The 16,632-nt window shown below is 37.7% G+C and overlaps 1 protein-coding gene across 1 annotated transcript; it reads left to right on the plus strand.

The window, feature by feature from the left end:
• The first annotated feature begins 206 nt into the window (after positions 1-206).
• Positions 207-12,539, plus strand: acadsb (acyl-CoA dehydrogenase short/branched chain). Its single transcript, XM_022666083.2, has 11 exons — positions 207-308; positions 1,434-1,590; positions 2,559-2,659; positions 3,345-3,551; positions 4,697-4,867; positions 4,984-5,109; positions 6,209-6,301; positions 7,457-7,546; positions 7,666-7,803; positions 9,239-9,338; positions 9,708-12,539. Exons 1-11 carry the CDS (start codon positions 273-275, stop codon positions 9,782-9,784), a joined length of 1,296 nt encoding a protein of 431 aa, XP_022521804.2. The 5' UTR covers positions 207-272; the 3' UTR covers positions 9,785-12,539.
• The last annotated feature ends 4,093 nt before the right edge of the window (positions 12,540-16,632 follow it).

Below are 16,632 nucleotides of genomic sequence, written 5' to 3' on the forward strand. Positions count from 1 at the left end.
GTTCCTGTTGTAAAGAAAAAAAAGCAAAATAAAAGTCCTCCATACGGTTCATACATAACTGCTTAAAACTCCAGTAGATTTTTTTTCGTTTTTAATTTAATAAAAATGTTGTCGGAAAAAAATAATATATTAGTAATATAAAGAAAGCATTACATGTACTTTTTAGATTAAAACATAAATTAATAAACGCATTATTTAATAATACAAATAAAAAATTGAGCTACGCCGCTGTTTTTAGGCACGTAGGAAGAGCCCGTATGTAAACAAGCTCTATGATGGCGGCGCCCTTCAGCAGGATCTTCGGAAAGGTGAATTAAAGTGAAAATATATATTTTTTAACAGCGTATATACAGATATATTCGGATATTTAATGCTTTACGTGTTTGTATTATTGCTTTAAAACAATAACAGCAGTGTTAATGTGAGCTCGACAGCTCGCGCATTTATATTAAGCCATGTATTAAGTTAACTAGGTTTACACCAGCTGGAGAAAATAAAATGCAAAACTGCGACGTATTTAATTAAATATGCATTCAATAAATGTGAAAAATAAAATGTAAGACTGTTGATATATGCGTATTATGTAGCAACTAGTTTAGTGCGCTCGTATAGACATATATTTAAGCCTTTTTCTCAACGGTTTTCAATGATAGGATAGCTAGCCTAGCTGAATAAGCTAGTTACTACTTTTAGTTAGTTTACTTTTACTGCTTTCACTCACTATACACCCTGTTGATCACTTTATTGGAAACACCTACCTGTTTTTGTTGCACTCAGTATCCACTATTTGAGGTCCACATAACAACATGTAAGTTAGGTATACAGCTGCATGCTGTAGTCTGTATCTGTTGCTGCACATTTTATTTGGCCCCTCTATTGAATTCATTACTGGTCAGGTTCTGACCTCAGGGCAGATGTTGTCTAGGTGTTACTGAGCTTCTGGACTGTTTTCAGTACAGTGATTCTGATATGATGGAGTTAATAGTTGTGTGTTTGAATATTGGGACTGGCATGGTGTTTGGGTTTTTATGTATGCTGGCGCTAGGTTGGGAATGGTCCACCATAGAACTGGGCAATACAGAGACCACTTAAAAATTATGAGTTTATTTGATTTTATCAAATTGAAAACCTCCGGAATATAATCAAGAGGAAGATGGATGATTACAAGCCATCAAACCAAGTTTTTTTTTGCAACTCGAATTTTTGCACCAGGGGTGCCATAAAGTTATCCAAAAGCAGTGTGTAAGACTGGTGGAGGAGAACTTGCCAAGATGCATGAAAACTGTGATTAAACACCAGGGTTATTCCACCAAATATTGATTTCTGAACTCTTTAAACTTTATGAATAAGAACTTGTTCTTTACATTATTTAAGGTCTGAAAGCTCTGCATCTTTTTTGTTATTTTACGCCATTTCTCATTTTCTGCAAATAGGTTGGCAGGCAGCTGTCAAAGCCATGGGCCCCTTGCCAGGCGGCTGGGCGGTCCATTTCATCGCGGACGGTGGAGGTGGAGCAGACTGCACCTGCAGGAAGTGGGTTTCCACCCCTCCAGACCTTCTCTGAGGAGGAGACCATGATGAGGGATGCAGGTGAGTTCACATTATGAGGCTGTGTTTTGGTGGAGGGTGGAGGGTTCCCACATGTTCCTAAAATGTCTGAAATTTAAGGATCTTAAAAAGACTTATAAACGGACAGATTTTCTCCCTGATTCTTAATTTTTTTATTTTTGTTCATTAATTACAGAGAAGCGTAGTCTAATTGGAAGTTAGTTCTGTGTTTTCTGTAGGCTACCAGAGTCCATGATATCTGCAGGTTATTTGCCCACTATCTGCACACCAATCTCTGGCTCCATCTCCAAAGTAATGCAACTGTAGTGTTTTCAGTGGGACTTGACTTGATAACCGTGATTTTTGCAGTTGGTTGCAAGCGGTCACCAATAATTAAAATGAAGCTCACTGCAAACTATGCAAGTATCATGGAGTTTGACACAAGCTGATATTGGTGCTAAAATTTGTGTATATGTATATATGTATATATGTAATGTATTTCCTTTCAAGTGCAGCAGTACAGAACATTTGTGCTTAAATGGTAATACAGGTATAATATGTCTTATTCAACAGTACATGAAACTTTGCATCCCTTCCAAAGTCCTTATACAATTCCTCAAGGAAGAAAAGGAAGAAAAAAAAATACAGATTTATCTAAGAGTACAGAAAGACTAAATACATACAGTATGTGTTTTAATAACTGAAAAAATGTTGAAAAACTGGGCACCATTTTGTCAGAAATGTTTCTGTTTTTAATTGTAGGTTTGCAGGCATGTTTTCCATTAAATACACATCCTTAAACTTTTCCCTCCATTGTTTTATTAAGGGGGGCTTTGGTTTTAGCCAGGAGACTGTAAACATTTTCCCTGCAATCAAAAGAAAAATTCTTGCTGTTAATACCTGTTTTTTATTTGTTACTTCCTCTGGTATAGGTCCTAAAATAAAGCATGTTGTGTTTTTATGTAATTTATGATAGAACTGTCTTTTTCTGTCTTGTTTTGTTTCCACAGTGAAGAAATATGCGCAGGAGCGCATTGCTCCATTTGTCTCCAAGATGGATGAAAATTCCTCGATGGATGATGAAGTGATCAGCTCTCTCTTTGAGCAGGGGGTCTGTCTCTCTTTCTCTCCTTTTTCATTTGATCAGTATTTGCATATATCATTTAAGCATAGTCATGCTTGTAAGCGCATGTGTAGAAAGCTGTGCACCTCAGTCCAGCACAGTTTTGCGCAGATATTTCCAGTTACAGCTAAATTTTAATCCCAGAAAAAAATGCTCTTATTTACCTTTTAAAATGCCATTTAAATGCCAATTACTGTTGTTTTGCTATTTTCCTCGGTCATTGAGTGCTCGGCTCTTGATCAGTCCGGATGCGAAACAGGGTGCAAGTTGGGGCAGGGCTGGTGACATCATGGGTCCCACATTGTTTAATATTGCGATATATATCGCCAAAAAAAGAACATTTGCAATGTAATTTTTTTCCAATATTGCACAGCCCTAATTACAGGTGCATTGGTTGAGGAGCGAATAGGTCCAGAGGCAGCATATGAAGTGGGTGTAGCATGTGTACTGAGGTGATCATTACAGGAAGTAATATTACAGGATTTTACGCTAATATAACTCAGGTTACTCAAAGTTATGCAGCTCTACCAAAGTTCCATAGTGCAGTAAAGGCATTACAACATGGAGCTTCTTAATAGCTTAAGGGCATAACTGTGAAGGTGAAAGATGAAAGGTATGCAATTTATGCTTCATTCTTTCTGCTTGTGTGTTTGCGTGTGTGTGTGTTTTGCAGTTGATGGGGATTGAGATAGGTACTGAATATGGAGGCACTGGCTCCACCTTCTTCTCCTCCATCCTGGTGATTGAGGAGCTGGCGAAGGTGGACCCGTCTGTGGCCGTGCTGTGCGACATTCAGAACACACTAATCAACACACTGATGTCCAAGCTGGGCACAGAGGAACAGAAGGAGAAGTATCTGCCCCGCTTAGCTACAGACATGGTGAGATACACCTATACACATACTGTACATACAGCTCTGGAAGAAATTAAGAGACCACTTCATTTTTTTCTGATTGTGCTATGTATAGTTATATATTTAAGTAAACGAACATTGTTGTTTTATTCTATAAACTACAGACATTTCTCCCAAAATCCAAATAAAAAAAATTGTCATTTACAGCATTTATTTGCAGAAAATGAGAAATTACTGAAATATCAAAAAAAGACGCAGAGCTTTCAGACCTCAAATAATGCCAAGAAAACAAGTTAATATTTCTAAAGTTTTAAAAGTTTAGAAATATATATTTGGTGGAATAACCCTGGTTTTTAATCACAGTTTTTATGCATCTTCGCAGGTTCTCCTCCACCAGTCTTACACACTGCTTTTGGTTAGTTTTATGCCACTCCTGATGCTAAAATTCAAGCAGTTCAGCTTATTTTGATGGCTTGTGATCATCCATCTTCCTCTTGGTTATATATTCCTATGGGTTATATATATCAGAGAAACTCATCATTTTTAAGTGGTCTCTTATTTTTTAAAACCAGGGTTATTCCAACAAATATTTATTTATGAACTCTTAAAACTTTATGAATATGAAGTTGTTTTCTTTGCAATATTTGAGGTCTGAAAGCTCAGCATCTTTTTTTGTTATTTCAGCCATTTCTCATTTTCTGCAAATAAATGCTCTAAATGACATTCCCCATTGGAATTGGGGAGAAATATTGTTCATAGTTTATGAAATAAAACTATATATATGTTTTTTTTATTGTTCCTTGAAATAGCACAACTGCATTTAATATTCATAATTATGTTTGATAGATTTGTTTAGCAGTAATACAGATTAGGGTATAATGTATTAAAAATAATCACAATTTAAATTACAGTCGCAATATCTGTGGAAAAAACACAATCAGATATTTTGCTCAAATCGTGCAGCTCTAGTTATGTACTATGTTGTGTTGGTCTATCACTTAAAATCTCAATAAAATACATTTAATTTTGTGGTTGTCAGGTGACAAAATGTTTAAAAAAAAAAAAAACTTTTTTGCAAGCCACTGTACATATGACAGTGACTACATATGTACATGCTTATATGTATTTTAAATTAATTACACTTAAAAATTATTATTATAAACTCTCTTCAGATTGGAAGCTTTTGCCTGTCGGAGGCGGGGTCAGGCAGCGACGCCTTCTCTCTGAAGACGAAAGCAGAGAAGCAGAATGATTATTACATCATCAACGGCTCCAAGATGTGGATCAGCAATGCAGAGAATGCAGGAGTGTTCCTGGTCATGGCTAACGCAGATACCTCAGCCGTGAGTCCCACATCCACAGTATAATATCTGAGCTAAAAGAGGGAAATCAGATATGTGTTTTGTGTATACACAAGCAGATAACTATGCATTACTGTTGTTTTGTGTTTGATTGACAGGGTTACCGGGGAATCACATGTTTCCTTGTGGATCGGGGCACGGAGGGGCTTCAGATCGGAAAAAAGGAGAATAAACTGGGCCTGAGAGCGTCCTCCACCTGCACTCTGTCTTTCGACAACGTAAAAGTATGTCAGCAGACAAAAATATATGTGCAATGGCAAAAAGAAGTATTTGCCCCTTACAGATTTCTTGTTTTTGCATTTTTGTCATACTTACATTTTTCAGATTATCAAACAAACTTTAATATCAAACAAACCTAACATAAGTAAAAAATAAAAAAGCTAATTTTAAATCATTTCATTTATTAAGTACAAAAAACTATCCTAACCAATCTAGCCCTCTGTGAAAAAGTGTTTAAACCTCATAAATTAACTGTGATTAATCACACTTTTTGGAAACCTGAGTTCAAATTCATTTCTAACCACAACCAGAACTGATTACTACCAGACCTGTAGAATCAAGAAATCATTTAAATAGAACCTGAAGCAGCTAGTGCAACTAATACCTCTAAAAAAATCTATAGCTATAGTAGCTGGCGTAAAACTAAAACATAATTTCAGAAAAAGAACATCATACTGAACGTAAAACATGGTGGTGGTAGTGTGAGGGTCTGGGGCTGATTTGCTGCTTCGGCATCTGGACAACTTGCTGTAATAGATGGAACCAGGAATTCTGCTGTTTACCAGACAATCCTGAAGGAGAATATCCGGCCATCTGTTCATGACCTCAAGCTCAGGTGTACTTGAGTTCTGCAGCAGGACAATGATCCAAAACACACAAACAAGTCCACCTCTGAATTACTTAAAACAAATAAATGAAGGTTTTGGAGTGGGCTAGTCAAAGTCAGATTGAGATGCTGTGGCTGATCTTAAATAGGAGGTTTATGATGGGAAATCCTTCAATGTGTCTGAATTAAAACAATTCTTGCTTGATTGCAGTTGTTGCCGCCAAGAGTGAAACAACCAAGTTATTATGTTTAGGGGTAAACACTTCAAACAGGGCTAGATTGGTTTGGATAGTTTTTGTTCCTTTAATAAATAAAATCCTAATTTAAAAAGTGCTTTTTATATTTACAAAGATTATATTTGTTTTAAATTAAAATCTGAAAAATATCAGTATAACAATCTGTAGGGGGGCAAATATGTTTATATAAAATACTATCACTTTTGGATTGTAATATTAAAAATGAGAGGAATAATTACTTACTTCTGTAATCTAAAACAGGTCCATGAGAAGAACATCTTGGGGAAATTGGGACAGGGTTATAAATATGCCATCGGGATGCTGAATGAGGGCAGAATCGGCATTGCAGCACAGGTAATATCTGCTTACACTTCTCCTACTGGACACACTGGAGTTTAGGTGTAGGTAGGCCTATCATTGATCACTGCGTGTCATTTTTGTCCATCGTTGCATAAATAAATGGGCCTAAATGTCTTAATTAGACTCTGTCTTGCTTTTCATAGAGAACATCATGTTTTTTTTTTTATAAATATTGTTTCCTGTCACTGTCTAGTCATTTTTATTCAGTTGCTAAATATCCAATGTATTTTTAACCAATAGGCTATATTTAAGTGTCAGTATTTGTAAAAACAAAATTTACAGTGCCGTGAAAAATATTTGCATCAAGGTCTCATTCGGGAGGCCACAAAATAATAATAATGATATTGTGGTTGGATGAGAAGTATAAACATATGCCATTCTGACACCCTATTGGTTTATACACGGTTTGTCCATCACACTTGCACATGTCACGCCCATATTCCAGCAAGGACATAGCAGATGTATGTAGTCTAATATTAGGATGATCCGTGCAGAGATTTAAGAAAACTCGAGTGAATTCAAAATGTCCCAACTAAGCTTCCTTAATATATTTACGTTACACTAAAATACATTCAGTTTCAATGGGCATATATGCAGCTGAAACAGTGAACAGCCTAGTGTATCCCAAGTTAAATCACTTAAAAATTATGAGTTTCTTGAAATTTTACCAAATTGAAAATCTTTGGAATATAATCAAGAGAAAGATGGACGATAACAAGCCATCAAACCAAGCTGTTGAATTTTTGCACCAGGAGTGGCATAAAATTATCCAAAAGCAGTGTGTAAGACTGGTGGAGGAGAACCTGCCAAGATACATGAAAACTGTGAATAAAAACCAGGGTTATTCCACCAAATATTGATTTCTGAACTCTTAAAACTTTATGAATATTAACTTTTTGAATTTTTTTTGGCATTATTTGAGGTCTGAAAGATCTGCATCTTTTTTGTTATTTCAGCCATTTTTCATTTTCTGTAAATAAATGCTCTAAATGACAATTTTATTTTGAATTTGGGAGAAATGTTAACAGAATTAAACAACAATATTCATTTTACTCAAACATATAAATAGCAAACTCCGTATAACTGATTCAGAAACTGAAGTCACCTCTTAATTTTTTCCAGAGCTGTATGTGTGTGTTTTGTGTTTAGATGCTGGGTCTGGCTCAGGGCTGTTTTGATCATGCTGTTCCGTACACCAGACAGAGGGTCCAGTTTGGTAAACGGATATTTGACTTTCAGGTAAGTCTGTGTAAGTGTGAGCTTGTGGAGAGTTTGAGTAAATACTGTCCTCCAGCATGTTTACTGTAATAACAACCCAGTAACTCTTACTGTTTGCTGATTGGTTGGTTGGTTTGCAGGGAATGCAGCACCAGATCGCTAACGTAGCCACTCAGCTGGAGGCGGCACGACTGCTGACCTATAACGCGGCTCGGCTGAAGGAGGCGGGGCGTCCATTTATTAAAGAGGCCTGCATGGCCAAGTACTACGCAGCAGAGGTCAGTGACTGTTTAGGGTGGTATTGTGCAGAATGTAGCTCCACAGATAGGCAAGGGTTAGTCAAACAAATTACATATTTACAGGCAATTCAAAGTTTTTTTACACAGTAAAAATATATAAAAACTAATTCAAACAGAAAGCTGAAAAGTATTATCTTTCCTAAGTGATTAAAAAAAAAAATCATAATCCCAATAGCAGTTAATGCCTGTGAAACATGGAAGTCCTCAACTAAGGCTACGTTAACATTACCAGGCAGGATGTGAATTAAATCTGACTCAAATACAATTTTTTTCAAATCAGATCTCAGACACTTCCATATGTGCTCCTAAATCGGATACGTATCCGATCCATGGACATGCGACATGAATGTGAACGGTGAAATCAGAATGTATGCGTCTTTTTGCTTGTACGCATTAGCATTAGCGCTACATGCTTCCCTCTCGTACCCACACATCTCTTGGTGCAGCTGTGCAGCTATAGCTGCAAAAACAGCAAAAGCAAACCTCCTGGCCTTTTTTCACCTCCATGACCTGAGCATGAACTTCAGACCAGGGGTTTACTCTCCACTCCAGCAAAAGATGCTCCACATATGAGCTCACTTATATTTTGCGAATGTGAACCATCAACTACCAAATCTGATCTGAGCAATAAATCAGATTTGAGCAATGTGGCTTGTAATGTGAACGTAGCCTAAGTTTGGAGCCTAAGGAGATTGAACTTGGGCTGTTTATCTTTATGGAGATTTGATTTTTCATGGTAAACACTTTAAAAGAGTTGTGATAACTCTATGAATAACAGCAAACTCAAACTGCATTACCTGTGTGCAGAAACAGAGGAAGCTCTTCACACTGCTGACTGTGCTTATGTTACGTAACCTGGCTGGAGGCAAAGTGAGGTAGAGGTAGAAGTCCACAGTAAACGCTCTTGCCAAACTACTTTTTTTTCTGGGAAAATATACTGTAGAAAAAAGAAACTTCATGAAACTAAAATGGATGTTCAACAGTATTATCACACATTGCATTTTCGTCCAGATTGGGCATCCCTAGATTAAATGATGCCCAGCAACTGTAGTTCTGATTATAGGACCTTCAGTCAACAGTCTGCCACCCAATCTTATCTTAGCTATGCAGGAACTACTGTTGCTGTATATTCTTATTGTAGTACTGTTATTGTAGTTCTTATTTGTAAGCAGAAATAAAAGGAATCTGAGGGCAATCTGTTACACTCTCATTTGCACCTTCTCGTGACCTGAAAAGGCAAGTCATTCTTCTACAAACCAATCAGGGTCGGGTATAGAGCAGTCAAGCTTGGTTCAGACTCTGATCAGGCATAGAAACGTCCTTCAACAGCAGATTATAAGTAACTGATGTAGTTATGCTTGATTACTGACACATTAAGGTTTTGTGTATTAATGCATTACTCTGCTGTCTTCAGGTTGCTACTGTAACCACGTCTAAATGCATCGAGTGGATGGGGGGAGTGGGCTTCACCAAGGACTACCCCATCGAGAAATTCTACAGAGACTGTAAGATCGGTAAGTTTGGGAGTAGTAGCTGTACGTGTTGTATGTGTTTAACTAGAAGTAAAAGAACTACATAAAGTACATAACTAAAAACCTTCTCATTCAATGAAGAAGCAAACACGGAATCATATAGTAAAACTTAAAAGTATTCAACAAACCAAAATACTCTGTAAAGTATTTAGGTGCCCTTATCTAGGGAGTTGTTAGCTTGCAGTTTCTGAGGCTGGTACCTCTGACAAACCTATCCTGTTCAACAGAGGAAGCTGTTGCTCTTCCTTCCTTTCCTAGGGCGGTCCTGATGAGAGCCATTTTACTTGCTAATTGCTACTTGCTAACTGTATGCTAATATAATAAATGCTAATGCTAAGTGTTATTCTGCAGGCACCATCTATGAAGGCACGTCCAACATTCAGCTGAGCACCATCGCCAAGTTTCTCGATCAGGAGTACGATTCATAAACTTGGTGGATCATCTTTATTCATCTCTATTCTACACTGATCGCCTTCCCCTATCATCCCCAACCCAGCGGTCAGCGGCCATTATCTACTCCTTCAGAAGAGTTCAAACACTACAGTCCACATCACACTCACCCAGAACTCACCAGAACAGTTCGAGACAGTCATGATTTAATTTGTGTAGATACAAGTTAAAATGTCTATCCATAAACAAAATAGTGCAAATATGCTGCTAAAAGAAAAAGAAATCTTTATTCGGTTCGGTTTAGGTCATATTTTTTTTTCTTTCTTAAGATTGTTATAAGCAAATTCTAGAAATATGAAACTTTTATTTATAGACATTTTCAAATCTTTGCACATCTTTGTTATACTCATAGTGTTGCCAGATAGGTTTGATTTCTTAATCAGTAAAAAAAAAACTAATAAATACATTAAATAAAAATTATCTAATTTAAATTGCTTTAAATCTTTGTACCATTTAGAAGAGAAATCTATAAGATATAAATGAGAAATTTTAGATTTATTTACATTGGGGTAAATTTGCATTTCAATAACATTGTAGGTCATTTTTAACAGGAGATTTAATTAGACTACTTTAAATTAAACTACGGTACACTCAGACTACCTGCAGACTGCAGCTCCAGATCTAAGATTTACATCACTGGGCAAACATTTAAATTCCAGTTTAATCCTAGATTATATTAAACTCCAGTTTAATCAGGTTAAACAGGTAAGAGAACGTACCGTTTAAGCAAAGTCTTGCCCCTGGACTACTGTTGTGGATTTGCACAGGTGAGGAATTGAACCATATCCACCACATTAAGGCCACAATTGTTATCCACTACCCTTTCTAACATGCCTGATCCTAGTCTAAGGTCACTAGTTGGTCAGATCCAGTGTGTTAGTTCTGGGCTGGTGCTGAAGTCTGCTTGTAGGAGGAAGATTGGTGGCCTGAGATCTAATATCCGGTGGACCTGTGCCTGTATGTGCAGGAGCTGGGAACTGCACCCATTTATAAATAATATGCTGATCGTTTTGTCGAGCATGGTGCCCACCATCTAAATACCCAGTGTTCTACCTAGTATAACCACACTGAATGTATTCCAGTGAAAGGATGTGTTCTCACACTCGCCCAAACCCCTCTACGGAGCTTAAAATCTGACATAAGCATTTTAATTAGCATTTTGTATATTTGAAAATTAAAGTACATGAATTTTCTTAATTTGAAATATTTAATGACAAATCATATTTTTTGCACTGTAAGGTGCTTCGGATTATAAGGCGAACTCAATAAACATCTATTTTCTGGTCTATTTTAATGCATAAGACGCACCGGATTTAAAGGCGCAATATGCAACACTAGTAAGGAACAAGGGTGTCAATCCACCTTAAATGCTAAACTACATTAAGTAAACAAAACTGTAATTCTTAAAAAAAACTTTTCTTTTAAAGTGAAACCGGCGCTGGATATTAATCCTCACAGATTTCTCTCCTGAAAACTGTTTATTTAGGTGAGTAAAGCACTTCCATTTATTTACAGTAAGCTTAGATTTGCAGATTTCCCCTAAGGCTAGCCACTGTTAGTGGCTAATGCCACCCAACAGCGCTACACTGAGGAACCCTGACTGATATTAGCTAGTGGTTCATCCCACAAAGCTTGTTTTATCACAGTAAATGCGCAGACTACAGTCGAAAATACTCACTTCTGAGGTAAGCAGCAGGCTACAGTCCGACATACCTCTGAACGCCAAACGAGCTAGTGCTTAGTGCGGTTAGTGGGTAATGCTAATACTGCGACAGAAGTGCTAACTGGGGTAAGCAGCAGGCTACAGTCTGACATACTCACCTCTGAATGGCAAACGAGCTAGCGCTTAGTACGGTTAGCAGGTAATGCTAATACTGCTCCAGCAGTTCTAGCCAGGGATAGCAGCAGGCTACAGGCTGATAATACCACCTCTGAACAGCAACAGAGCTAGCGCTTAGCGTGGTTAGCGGCTAATGCTAATGCTGCTCCAGCTTTGGTGCTGAAGACCTAAATTGAAACTCCTGTTTAACGCTGTACTTCAGCAGTGTGGCTTTACTGCTCCTTACAAACTGACTGGTAAAATTCATACATAAGATACACCGGACTATAAGGCAATTTTTGGTCGTTCAAAATATGAATGCTTTTTTTTTTAGGGGTGTTAGAACTTAGAACTAGCCCATGTGAATTTTGTAAATTGTAAAATCTTAAGTTATACTGAAATGTATTTTTTTTTTTAAATAAACATATCAGGTTTATTAAAACTTGGATAAAATCATTTCAAATATACAAAATGCAGGTTCAAAAACGCTTAAGCTCCTTAGTTTTTTTAGCTCCACACCCCCACTATCCTCATTTATCTTAGAGAAGATGGATCTTTGTTCATCTAAGATGAAGCACCAATCAGAGAGATGGAATATTTCACAAAAAAAAAAAAGATGAAACTGGAGATCGTTCTGCACATTTTGGTGATCTTCCTGCTCAATCACCTAAAAACTCATCAGTTACAGACCACCATCCATATTTTCAGATAGATACTCTGGTCCTAAATGTTCACTTTTGTTAATTCCTGTCGTTTTAATTTAGGAGCTTTATTTGAGTTGTGTGTGTGTGTTTAAGTAGAGCCTGTTGTCCACTGTGTGAGTTGTACTGCAGTTATACTGTGTGTTTGTTTCAGTAGTAAAACTGGTAACAAGTTAATAAAAATCTAGCTAAAATAAATTACTAACAAGTCAACTGAGAGTAAATTTACACTGACATGCCAAAAGTCATGGGACAGGAACCAGTATCGTGTCCATGTACATGTTCCATAAAAGCTAAAAAAAAAAAAAAAAACGTTGTTGCACTGATCTGTGGGAGATTATGTGTTTATGGGGGGTGGTGTCTCCTACACTTAATGTAGGACAGTTCTAGGCAGACACTGCCGGTCCCCGTTATTGCCACCCACTGCAGTGTGCTTGCTGTCCACCGTGAGTGGTAATGCCTTCTATGTCATATTCCCACTGCACACGTGACACTGTGGATCAGGAAATGGAAGGTCCCATCCACATTTTGATCGATTTAAATACTGCTGTCCCATGACTTTTGCAGTTTTTGTTTGTTACAGTATTAATACAGGAAAAAAATCTCATTAAAAAATCAGAACAAATGAATAAGGAGTAGATTGAGAGTGATTTTACAGAAAAATAAAAAACTGAAGTTGGTGCCTTTTAATAGGATGTTTTTAGATTTGCTGTTATAGTACATATCTGATTGAATCAAAATCAGAACGCAATTCTCATATAATCAGTCAGATCTGTGAATTCAAGGATTCAAGGAGATTTTATTGTCATTCGCATCACATGTGGTACATGAGGTGGAACGAAATTGTGATCTCACGATCCAGTTTTACACCCAAAGAGCTGTTATTAATAGATATATAGATAAAAAAAAGAATACAATAAAAGAAATAGAATATACAAAATAGATCGATAAATATCCCAAAGAATAAAAAAAATAAATAGAGAGTAGAAAGGTTCAGCAACATGAAGTCCAGAGTGCAAGTGTGCTATAGCAGCATGATAATGTGAATTAGAGCAGTGGAGATAAAGTGTCTCGGTGCAAGTAAAGTGACCATGTTGGTAAACAGTAAACAGTAATTTGTCCTTGGTGTCAGTGCAGTGTGTTGTTAAGTGGAGTTTAAGAGTCTTACAGCTTCCGGAATGAAGCTGTTTCTGAGTCTTGTTGTTTTGCACACCCAAGTACCTGTAGCTGTCAACCACTTCCACCACAGATCCTCCAATGTGCAGGGGGAGGTGGGTATGCTTGCCCCTTCTGAAGTCCACAATCATCTCCTTTGTCTTTTTTACATTGATGCAGAGGTTGTTTTCTCTGCACCAATCCTCCAGGTGTTCCACCTCCTGCCTGTAGCTGGACTCATCTCTGTTCGTGATGCATCCAACCACTGCCGTGTCGTCCGCAAACTTCACAATATGACAGCCTGGATGGAGAAGTGAGCAGTCATATGTGAATAATATCTCTGAGTTGTCGTATTGTCTCTAAGGGTTCTCTCATTCTGTGTGGGACACAATTAAATACAATTATTCAATTATACAATTACTTTCTATTTTATTTTATTTAATTTTAAATAAGAAAAACATGTATTAGCAGGCTCTGGCTGCTAGGTGGCAGTATTATACTCTGTTTGGCTGATTTGAGCAGTGCTACAGAAGGAGCAGTTTATTACAGTGGTGGTAATGGGCTGTCAGTGTTAATGCTGCTTTACTGCAGTTTAACTGCACTCAGGTTTAATTGATTCACTCCCACTGAGGCCAGTAGGTCGATTAGAAAGTGTTTAGAGATTAATGTGAATTCCATCCACTCTGAGTTCTGTTAAACACTCTCTTGAGACGGAGCTGTTCACACACAGAGTGGATGTAATCTTAAATAAATATATTAATTTGTCTTAAAATTGTCTTATATTTTGTTTTATAATATAAAATATAAATCCATCCAATTTGGTTGAATTTTCACACACTACCTTTTACAATATATCAAGAGACCGAATTAGATGGAACACAGATGGAACAGGAGTTTATTTTATGTAGCAGAGATGGTAGTGTATACATCTACAGTGTAGTGAAAAAGTATTTGCCCCTCCTTTGTTTTGCTTTTTTTTTTTTTTTAAATCATACTTACATTTTTCAGATAAACAAACAAACTTTAATATCAGACCAGGATAATCTGAGTACATAGATAAACAGGGTTCCCACAGGTCCTTAAAAAGTCTTAAAATGTCTTAGATTAAAAGTCTTGATAATTAAGGTCTTAAATTAATTGTATTAATTAAATGTATTGTATATTTGCTGCAGTGGCGTGCACAGACATTTTGGGGGGCAAGTGCTCAGGGGGGAAAAAGGGCACTTTTTAGCGCACGTGGAACACTTCATTATAAAAAAAATTACACGTTTTCAATGGAAAAATGACACCCAACCAACTGATAAAAAACATATACAATATTAACTATATACAGTCATTGTTACGTCCTTCAGTTAACTTCTGTTTACCTTCCACTGTCTTTAAAGCAGCATCCTCCTTGGTGCAACATGAATATCAACATGCCTACTTAATTTTACTGCCCCCCCAAGCAAATTAGTCCAGAACCGGGGCTGTATGTGGTCGTCCTTACGTTATCCATCATTGATTTGGGCTAGAGCGGCTAGTTTATCTGGTGAGCAGTCGGCTAAATATGCTTAGTAGTTTGGTGCTGTATGAGACATTTTACTGCACAACAAAATGATTTCACGTTGGGCTTAGAGGGCAAACGGTACGATCTGTTGCTGTGCGTGCTATGCTGAAAACTCGCTGAACTGAACTGCTGCTGCAGCGCATCTAGTGTGCTTTGTTTTCACTCTTTTTTTAATCGCTCAGGTTTTCAAAAGATCATTTCAAACCGGCCTCAGTAAAATCTTAATAATAATATTTTTTTTTTAAAACGATGTTTTAAAAGGGCACTTTGGTTGATAAAGGGCAGAGTTGAGCAAGCGTTTTTTAAATGATAATTTCATTTATTAAGGAAAAAAAAAAAACTAAACCTAGTAACTTGGTTGGATGCCACATTTATTAAGCTACATTTCCAGAATTAGTGTGCAAAACATTAGGTATATTAAGTAATATGGTAAAGATGTGTGTGTTTAAAGCTAACCAGCTATTTCCTTTTAGTAATCTGTTTCTCTTTGTTCTGATAATGCACCTGTTGCTGCAGGAGCCACTGAGCTCATTCACTTCATCTGATTCTGGTTTTAAGGAGGCGGGTCTGAGAGTGAGTTCACACTAAACCGCCCATTCAGGGTCTGTTTATCTTCTTCCTCACACAAAACAAACCATTAGCATCTGAACAGCAACGAGCAGTTCATTCACCGCCTGCTGAAGCCCACCGCAGTGTGTGCCCTGTGCGTGCGTGTGTGTGGAGTGCCCTCTGTTCACACAGCATGGGGAGGGGAGGCATTGACCCGGCCCGAGAAAGGATACCACCTTTTAGAAAGTGTAGCTATAGTAACACTGCGGTATGACTTCATTAATCCTGAGGCCTGGACTCCGCCCCCTACACGAGCCACCGAGGGCAAGAGTGGGAGAGAGAGAGTGGTAGAAAGAAAGAAAATGAGAGAGAGAGTGAGAGTGGGTGAGAGAGGATAAAGGACAGGCTGGATTAGGGGCTCTCTGGGGCCCCTGCCACTCCACCCGCTAAGCTAACACATGCTGCAGCCAGGCTTAATGAGTGTAATTGCTGCCTTTGATGAAAAGGTTATTATCCAGATCACACTTTAAGCAGACAAACACACCTTCCCCCCTCCAACCCTGTTTCACAAACCCCGCCTCCCTCTCCCAGTACAGCTGTGGACCCTGTGATCAGTGGGACTGGCTTCAAGTGGTCCAGCGGGCTAAGCGCTGCCACTATGATCGTGAGATCGCTGGTTTGAATCCCGGCCATGCAACTTGCCTTTGGCAACCGGAGCCCTGAGGGACCAAAATTGACCTTGCTCTCTCTGGGTGTGTAGATGGTGCTTTCTCGCAACATCACTCCGAAGGGTGATGTGGCTCAGCACAAGGTAAAAAATAAAAAAATTAAATAAAATAAAATAATTGGGAGACCACTGGTCTTCAAATACTGAAGGTTGGTTTCCCAGACTGAGATTAAGTACAGTATTCTGCATTAAAAATATCCCCAGTTGAAAGGTAAATATAGGCTTAATCCCTGTCCAGGAAACCCATCATAGATGTCCAAATGTTTGTTGGAACCACTTTTAATCAAATCAACTAAAAATCGTCCACTTTGCTTAATTTACACAGA

The sequence above is a fragment of the Astyanax mexicanus genome, chromosome 15 (assembly GCF_023375975.1).
Source record: "Astyanax mexicanus isolate ESR-SI-001 chromosome 15, AstMex3_surface, whole genome shotgun sequence".
NCBI classification, from domain to species: Eukaryota; Metazoa; Chordata; class Actinopteri; order Characiformes; family Acestrorhamphidae; genus Astyanax; species Astyanax mexicanus.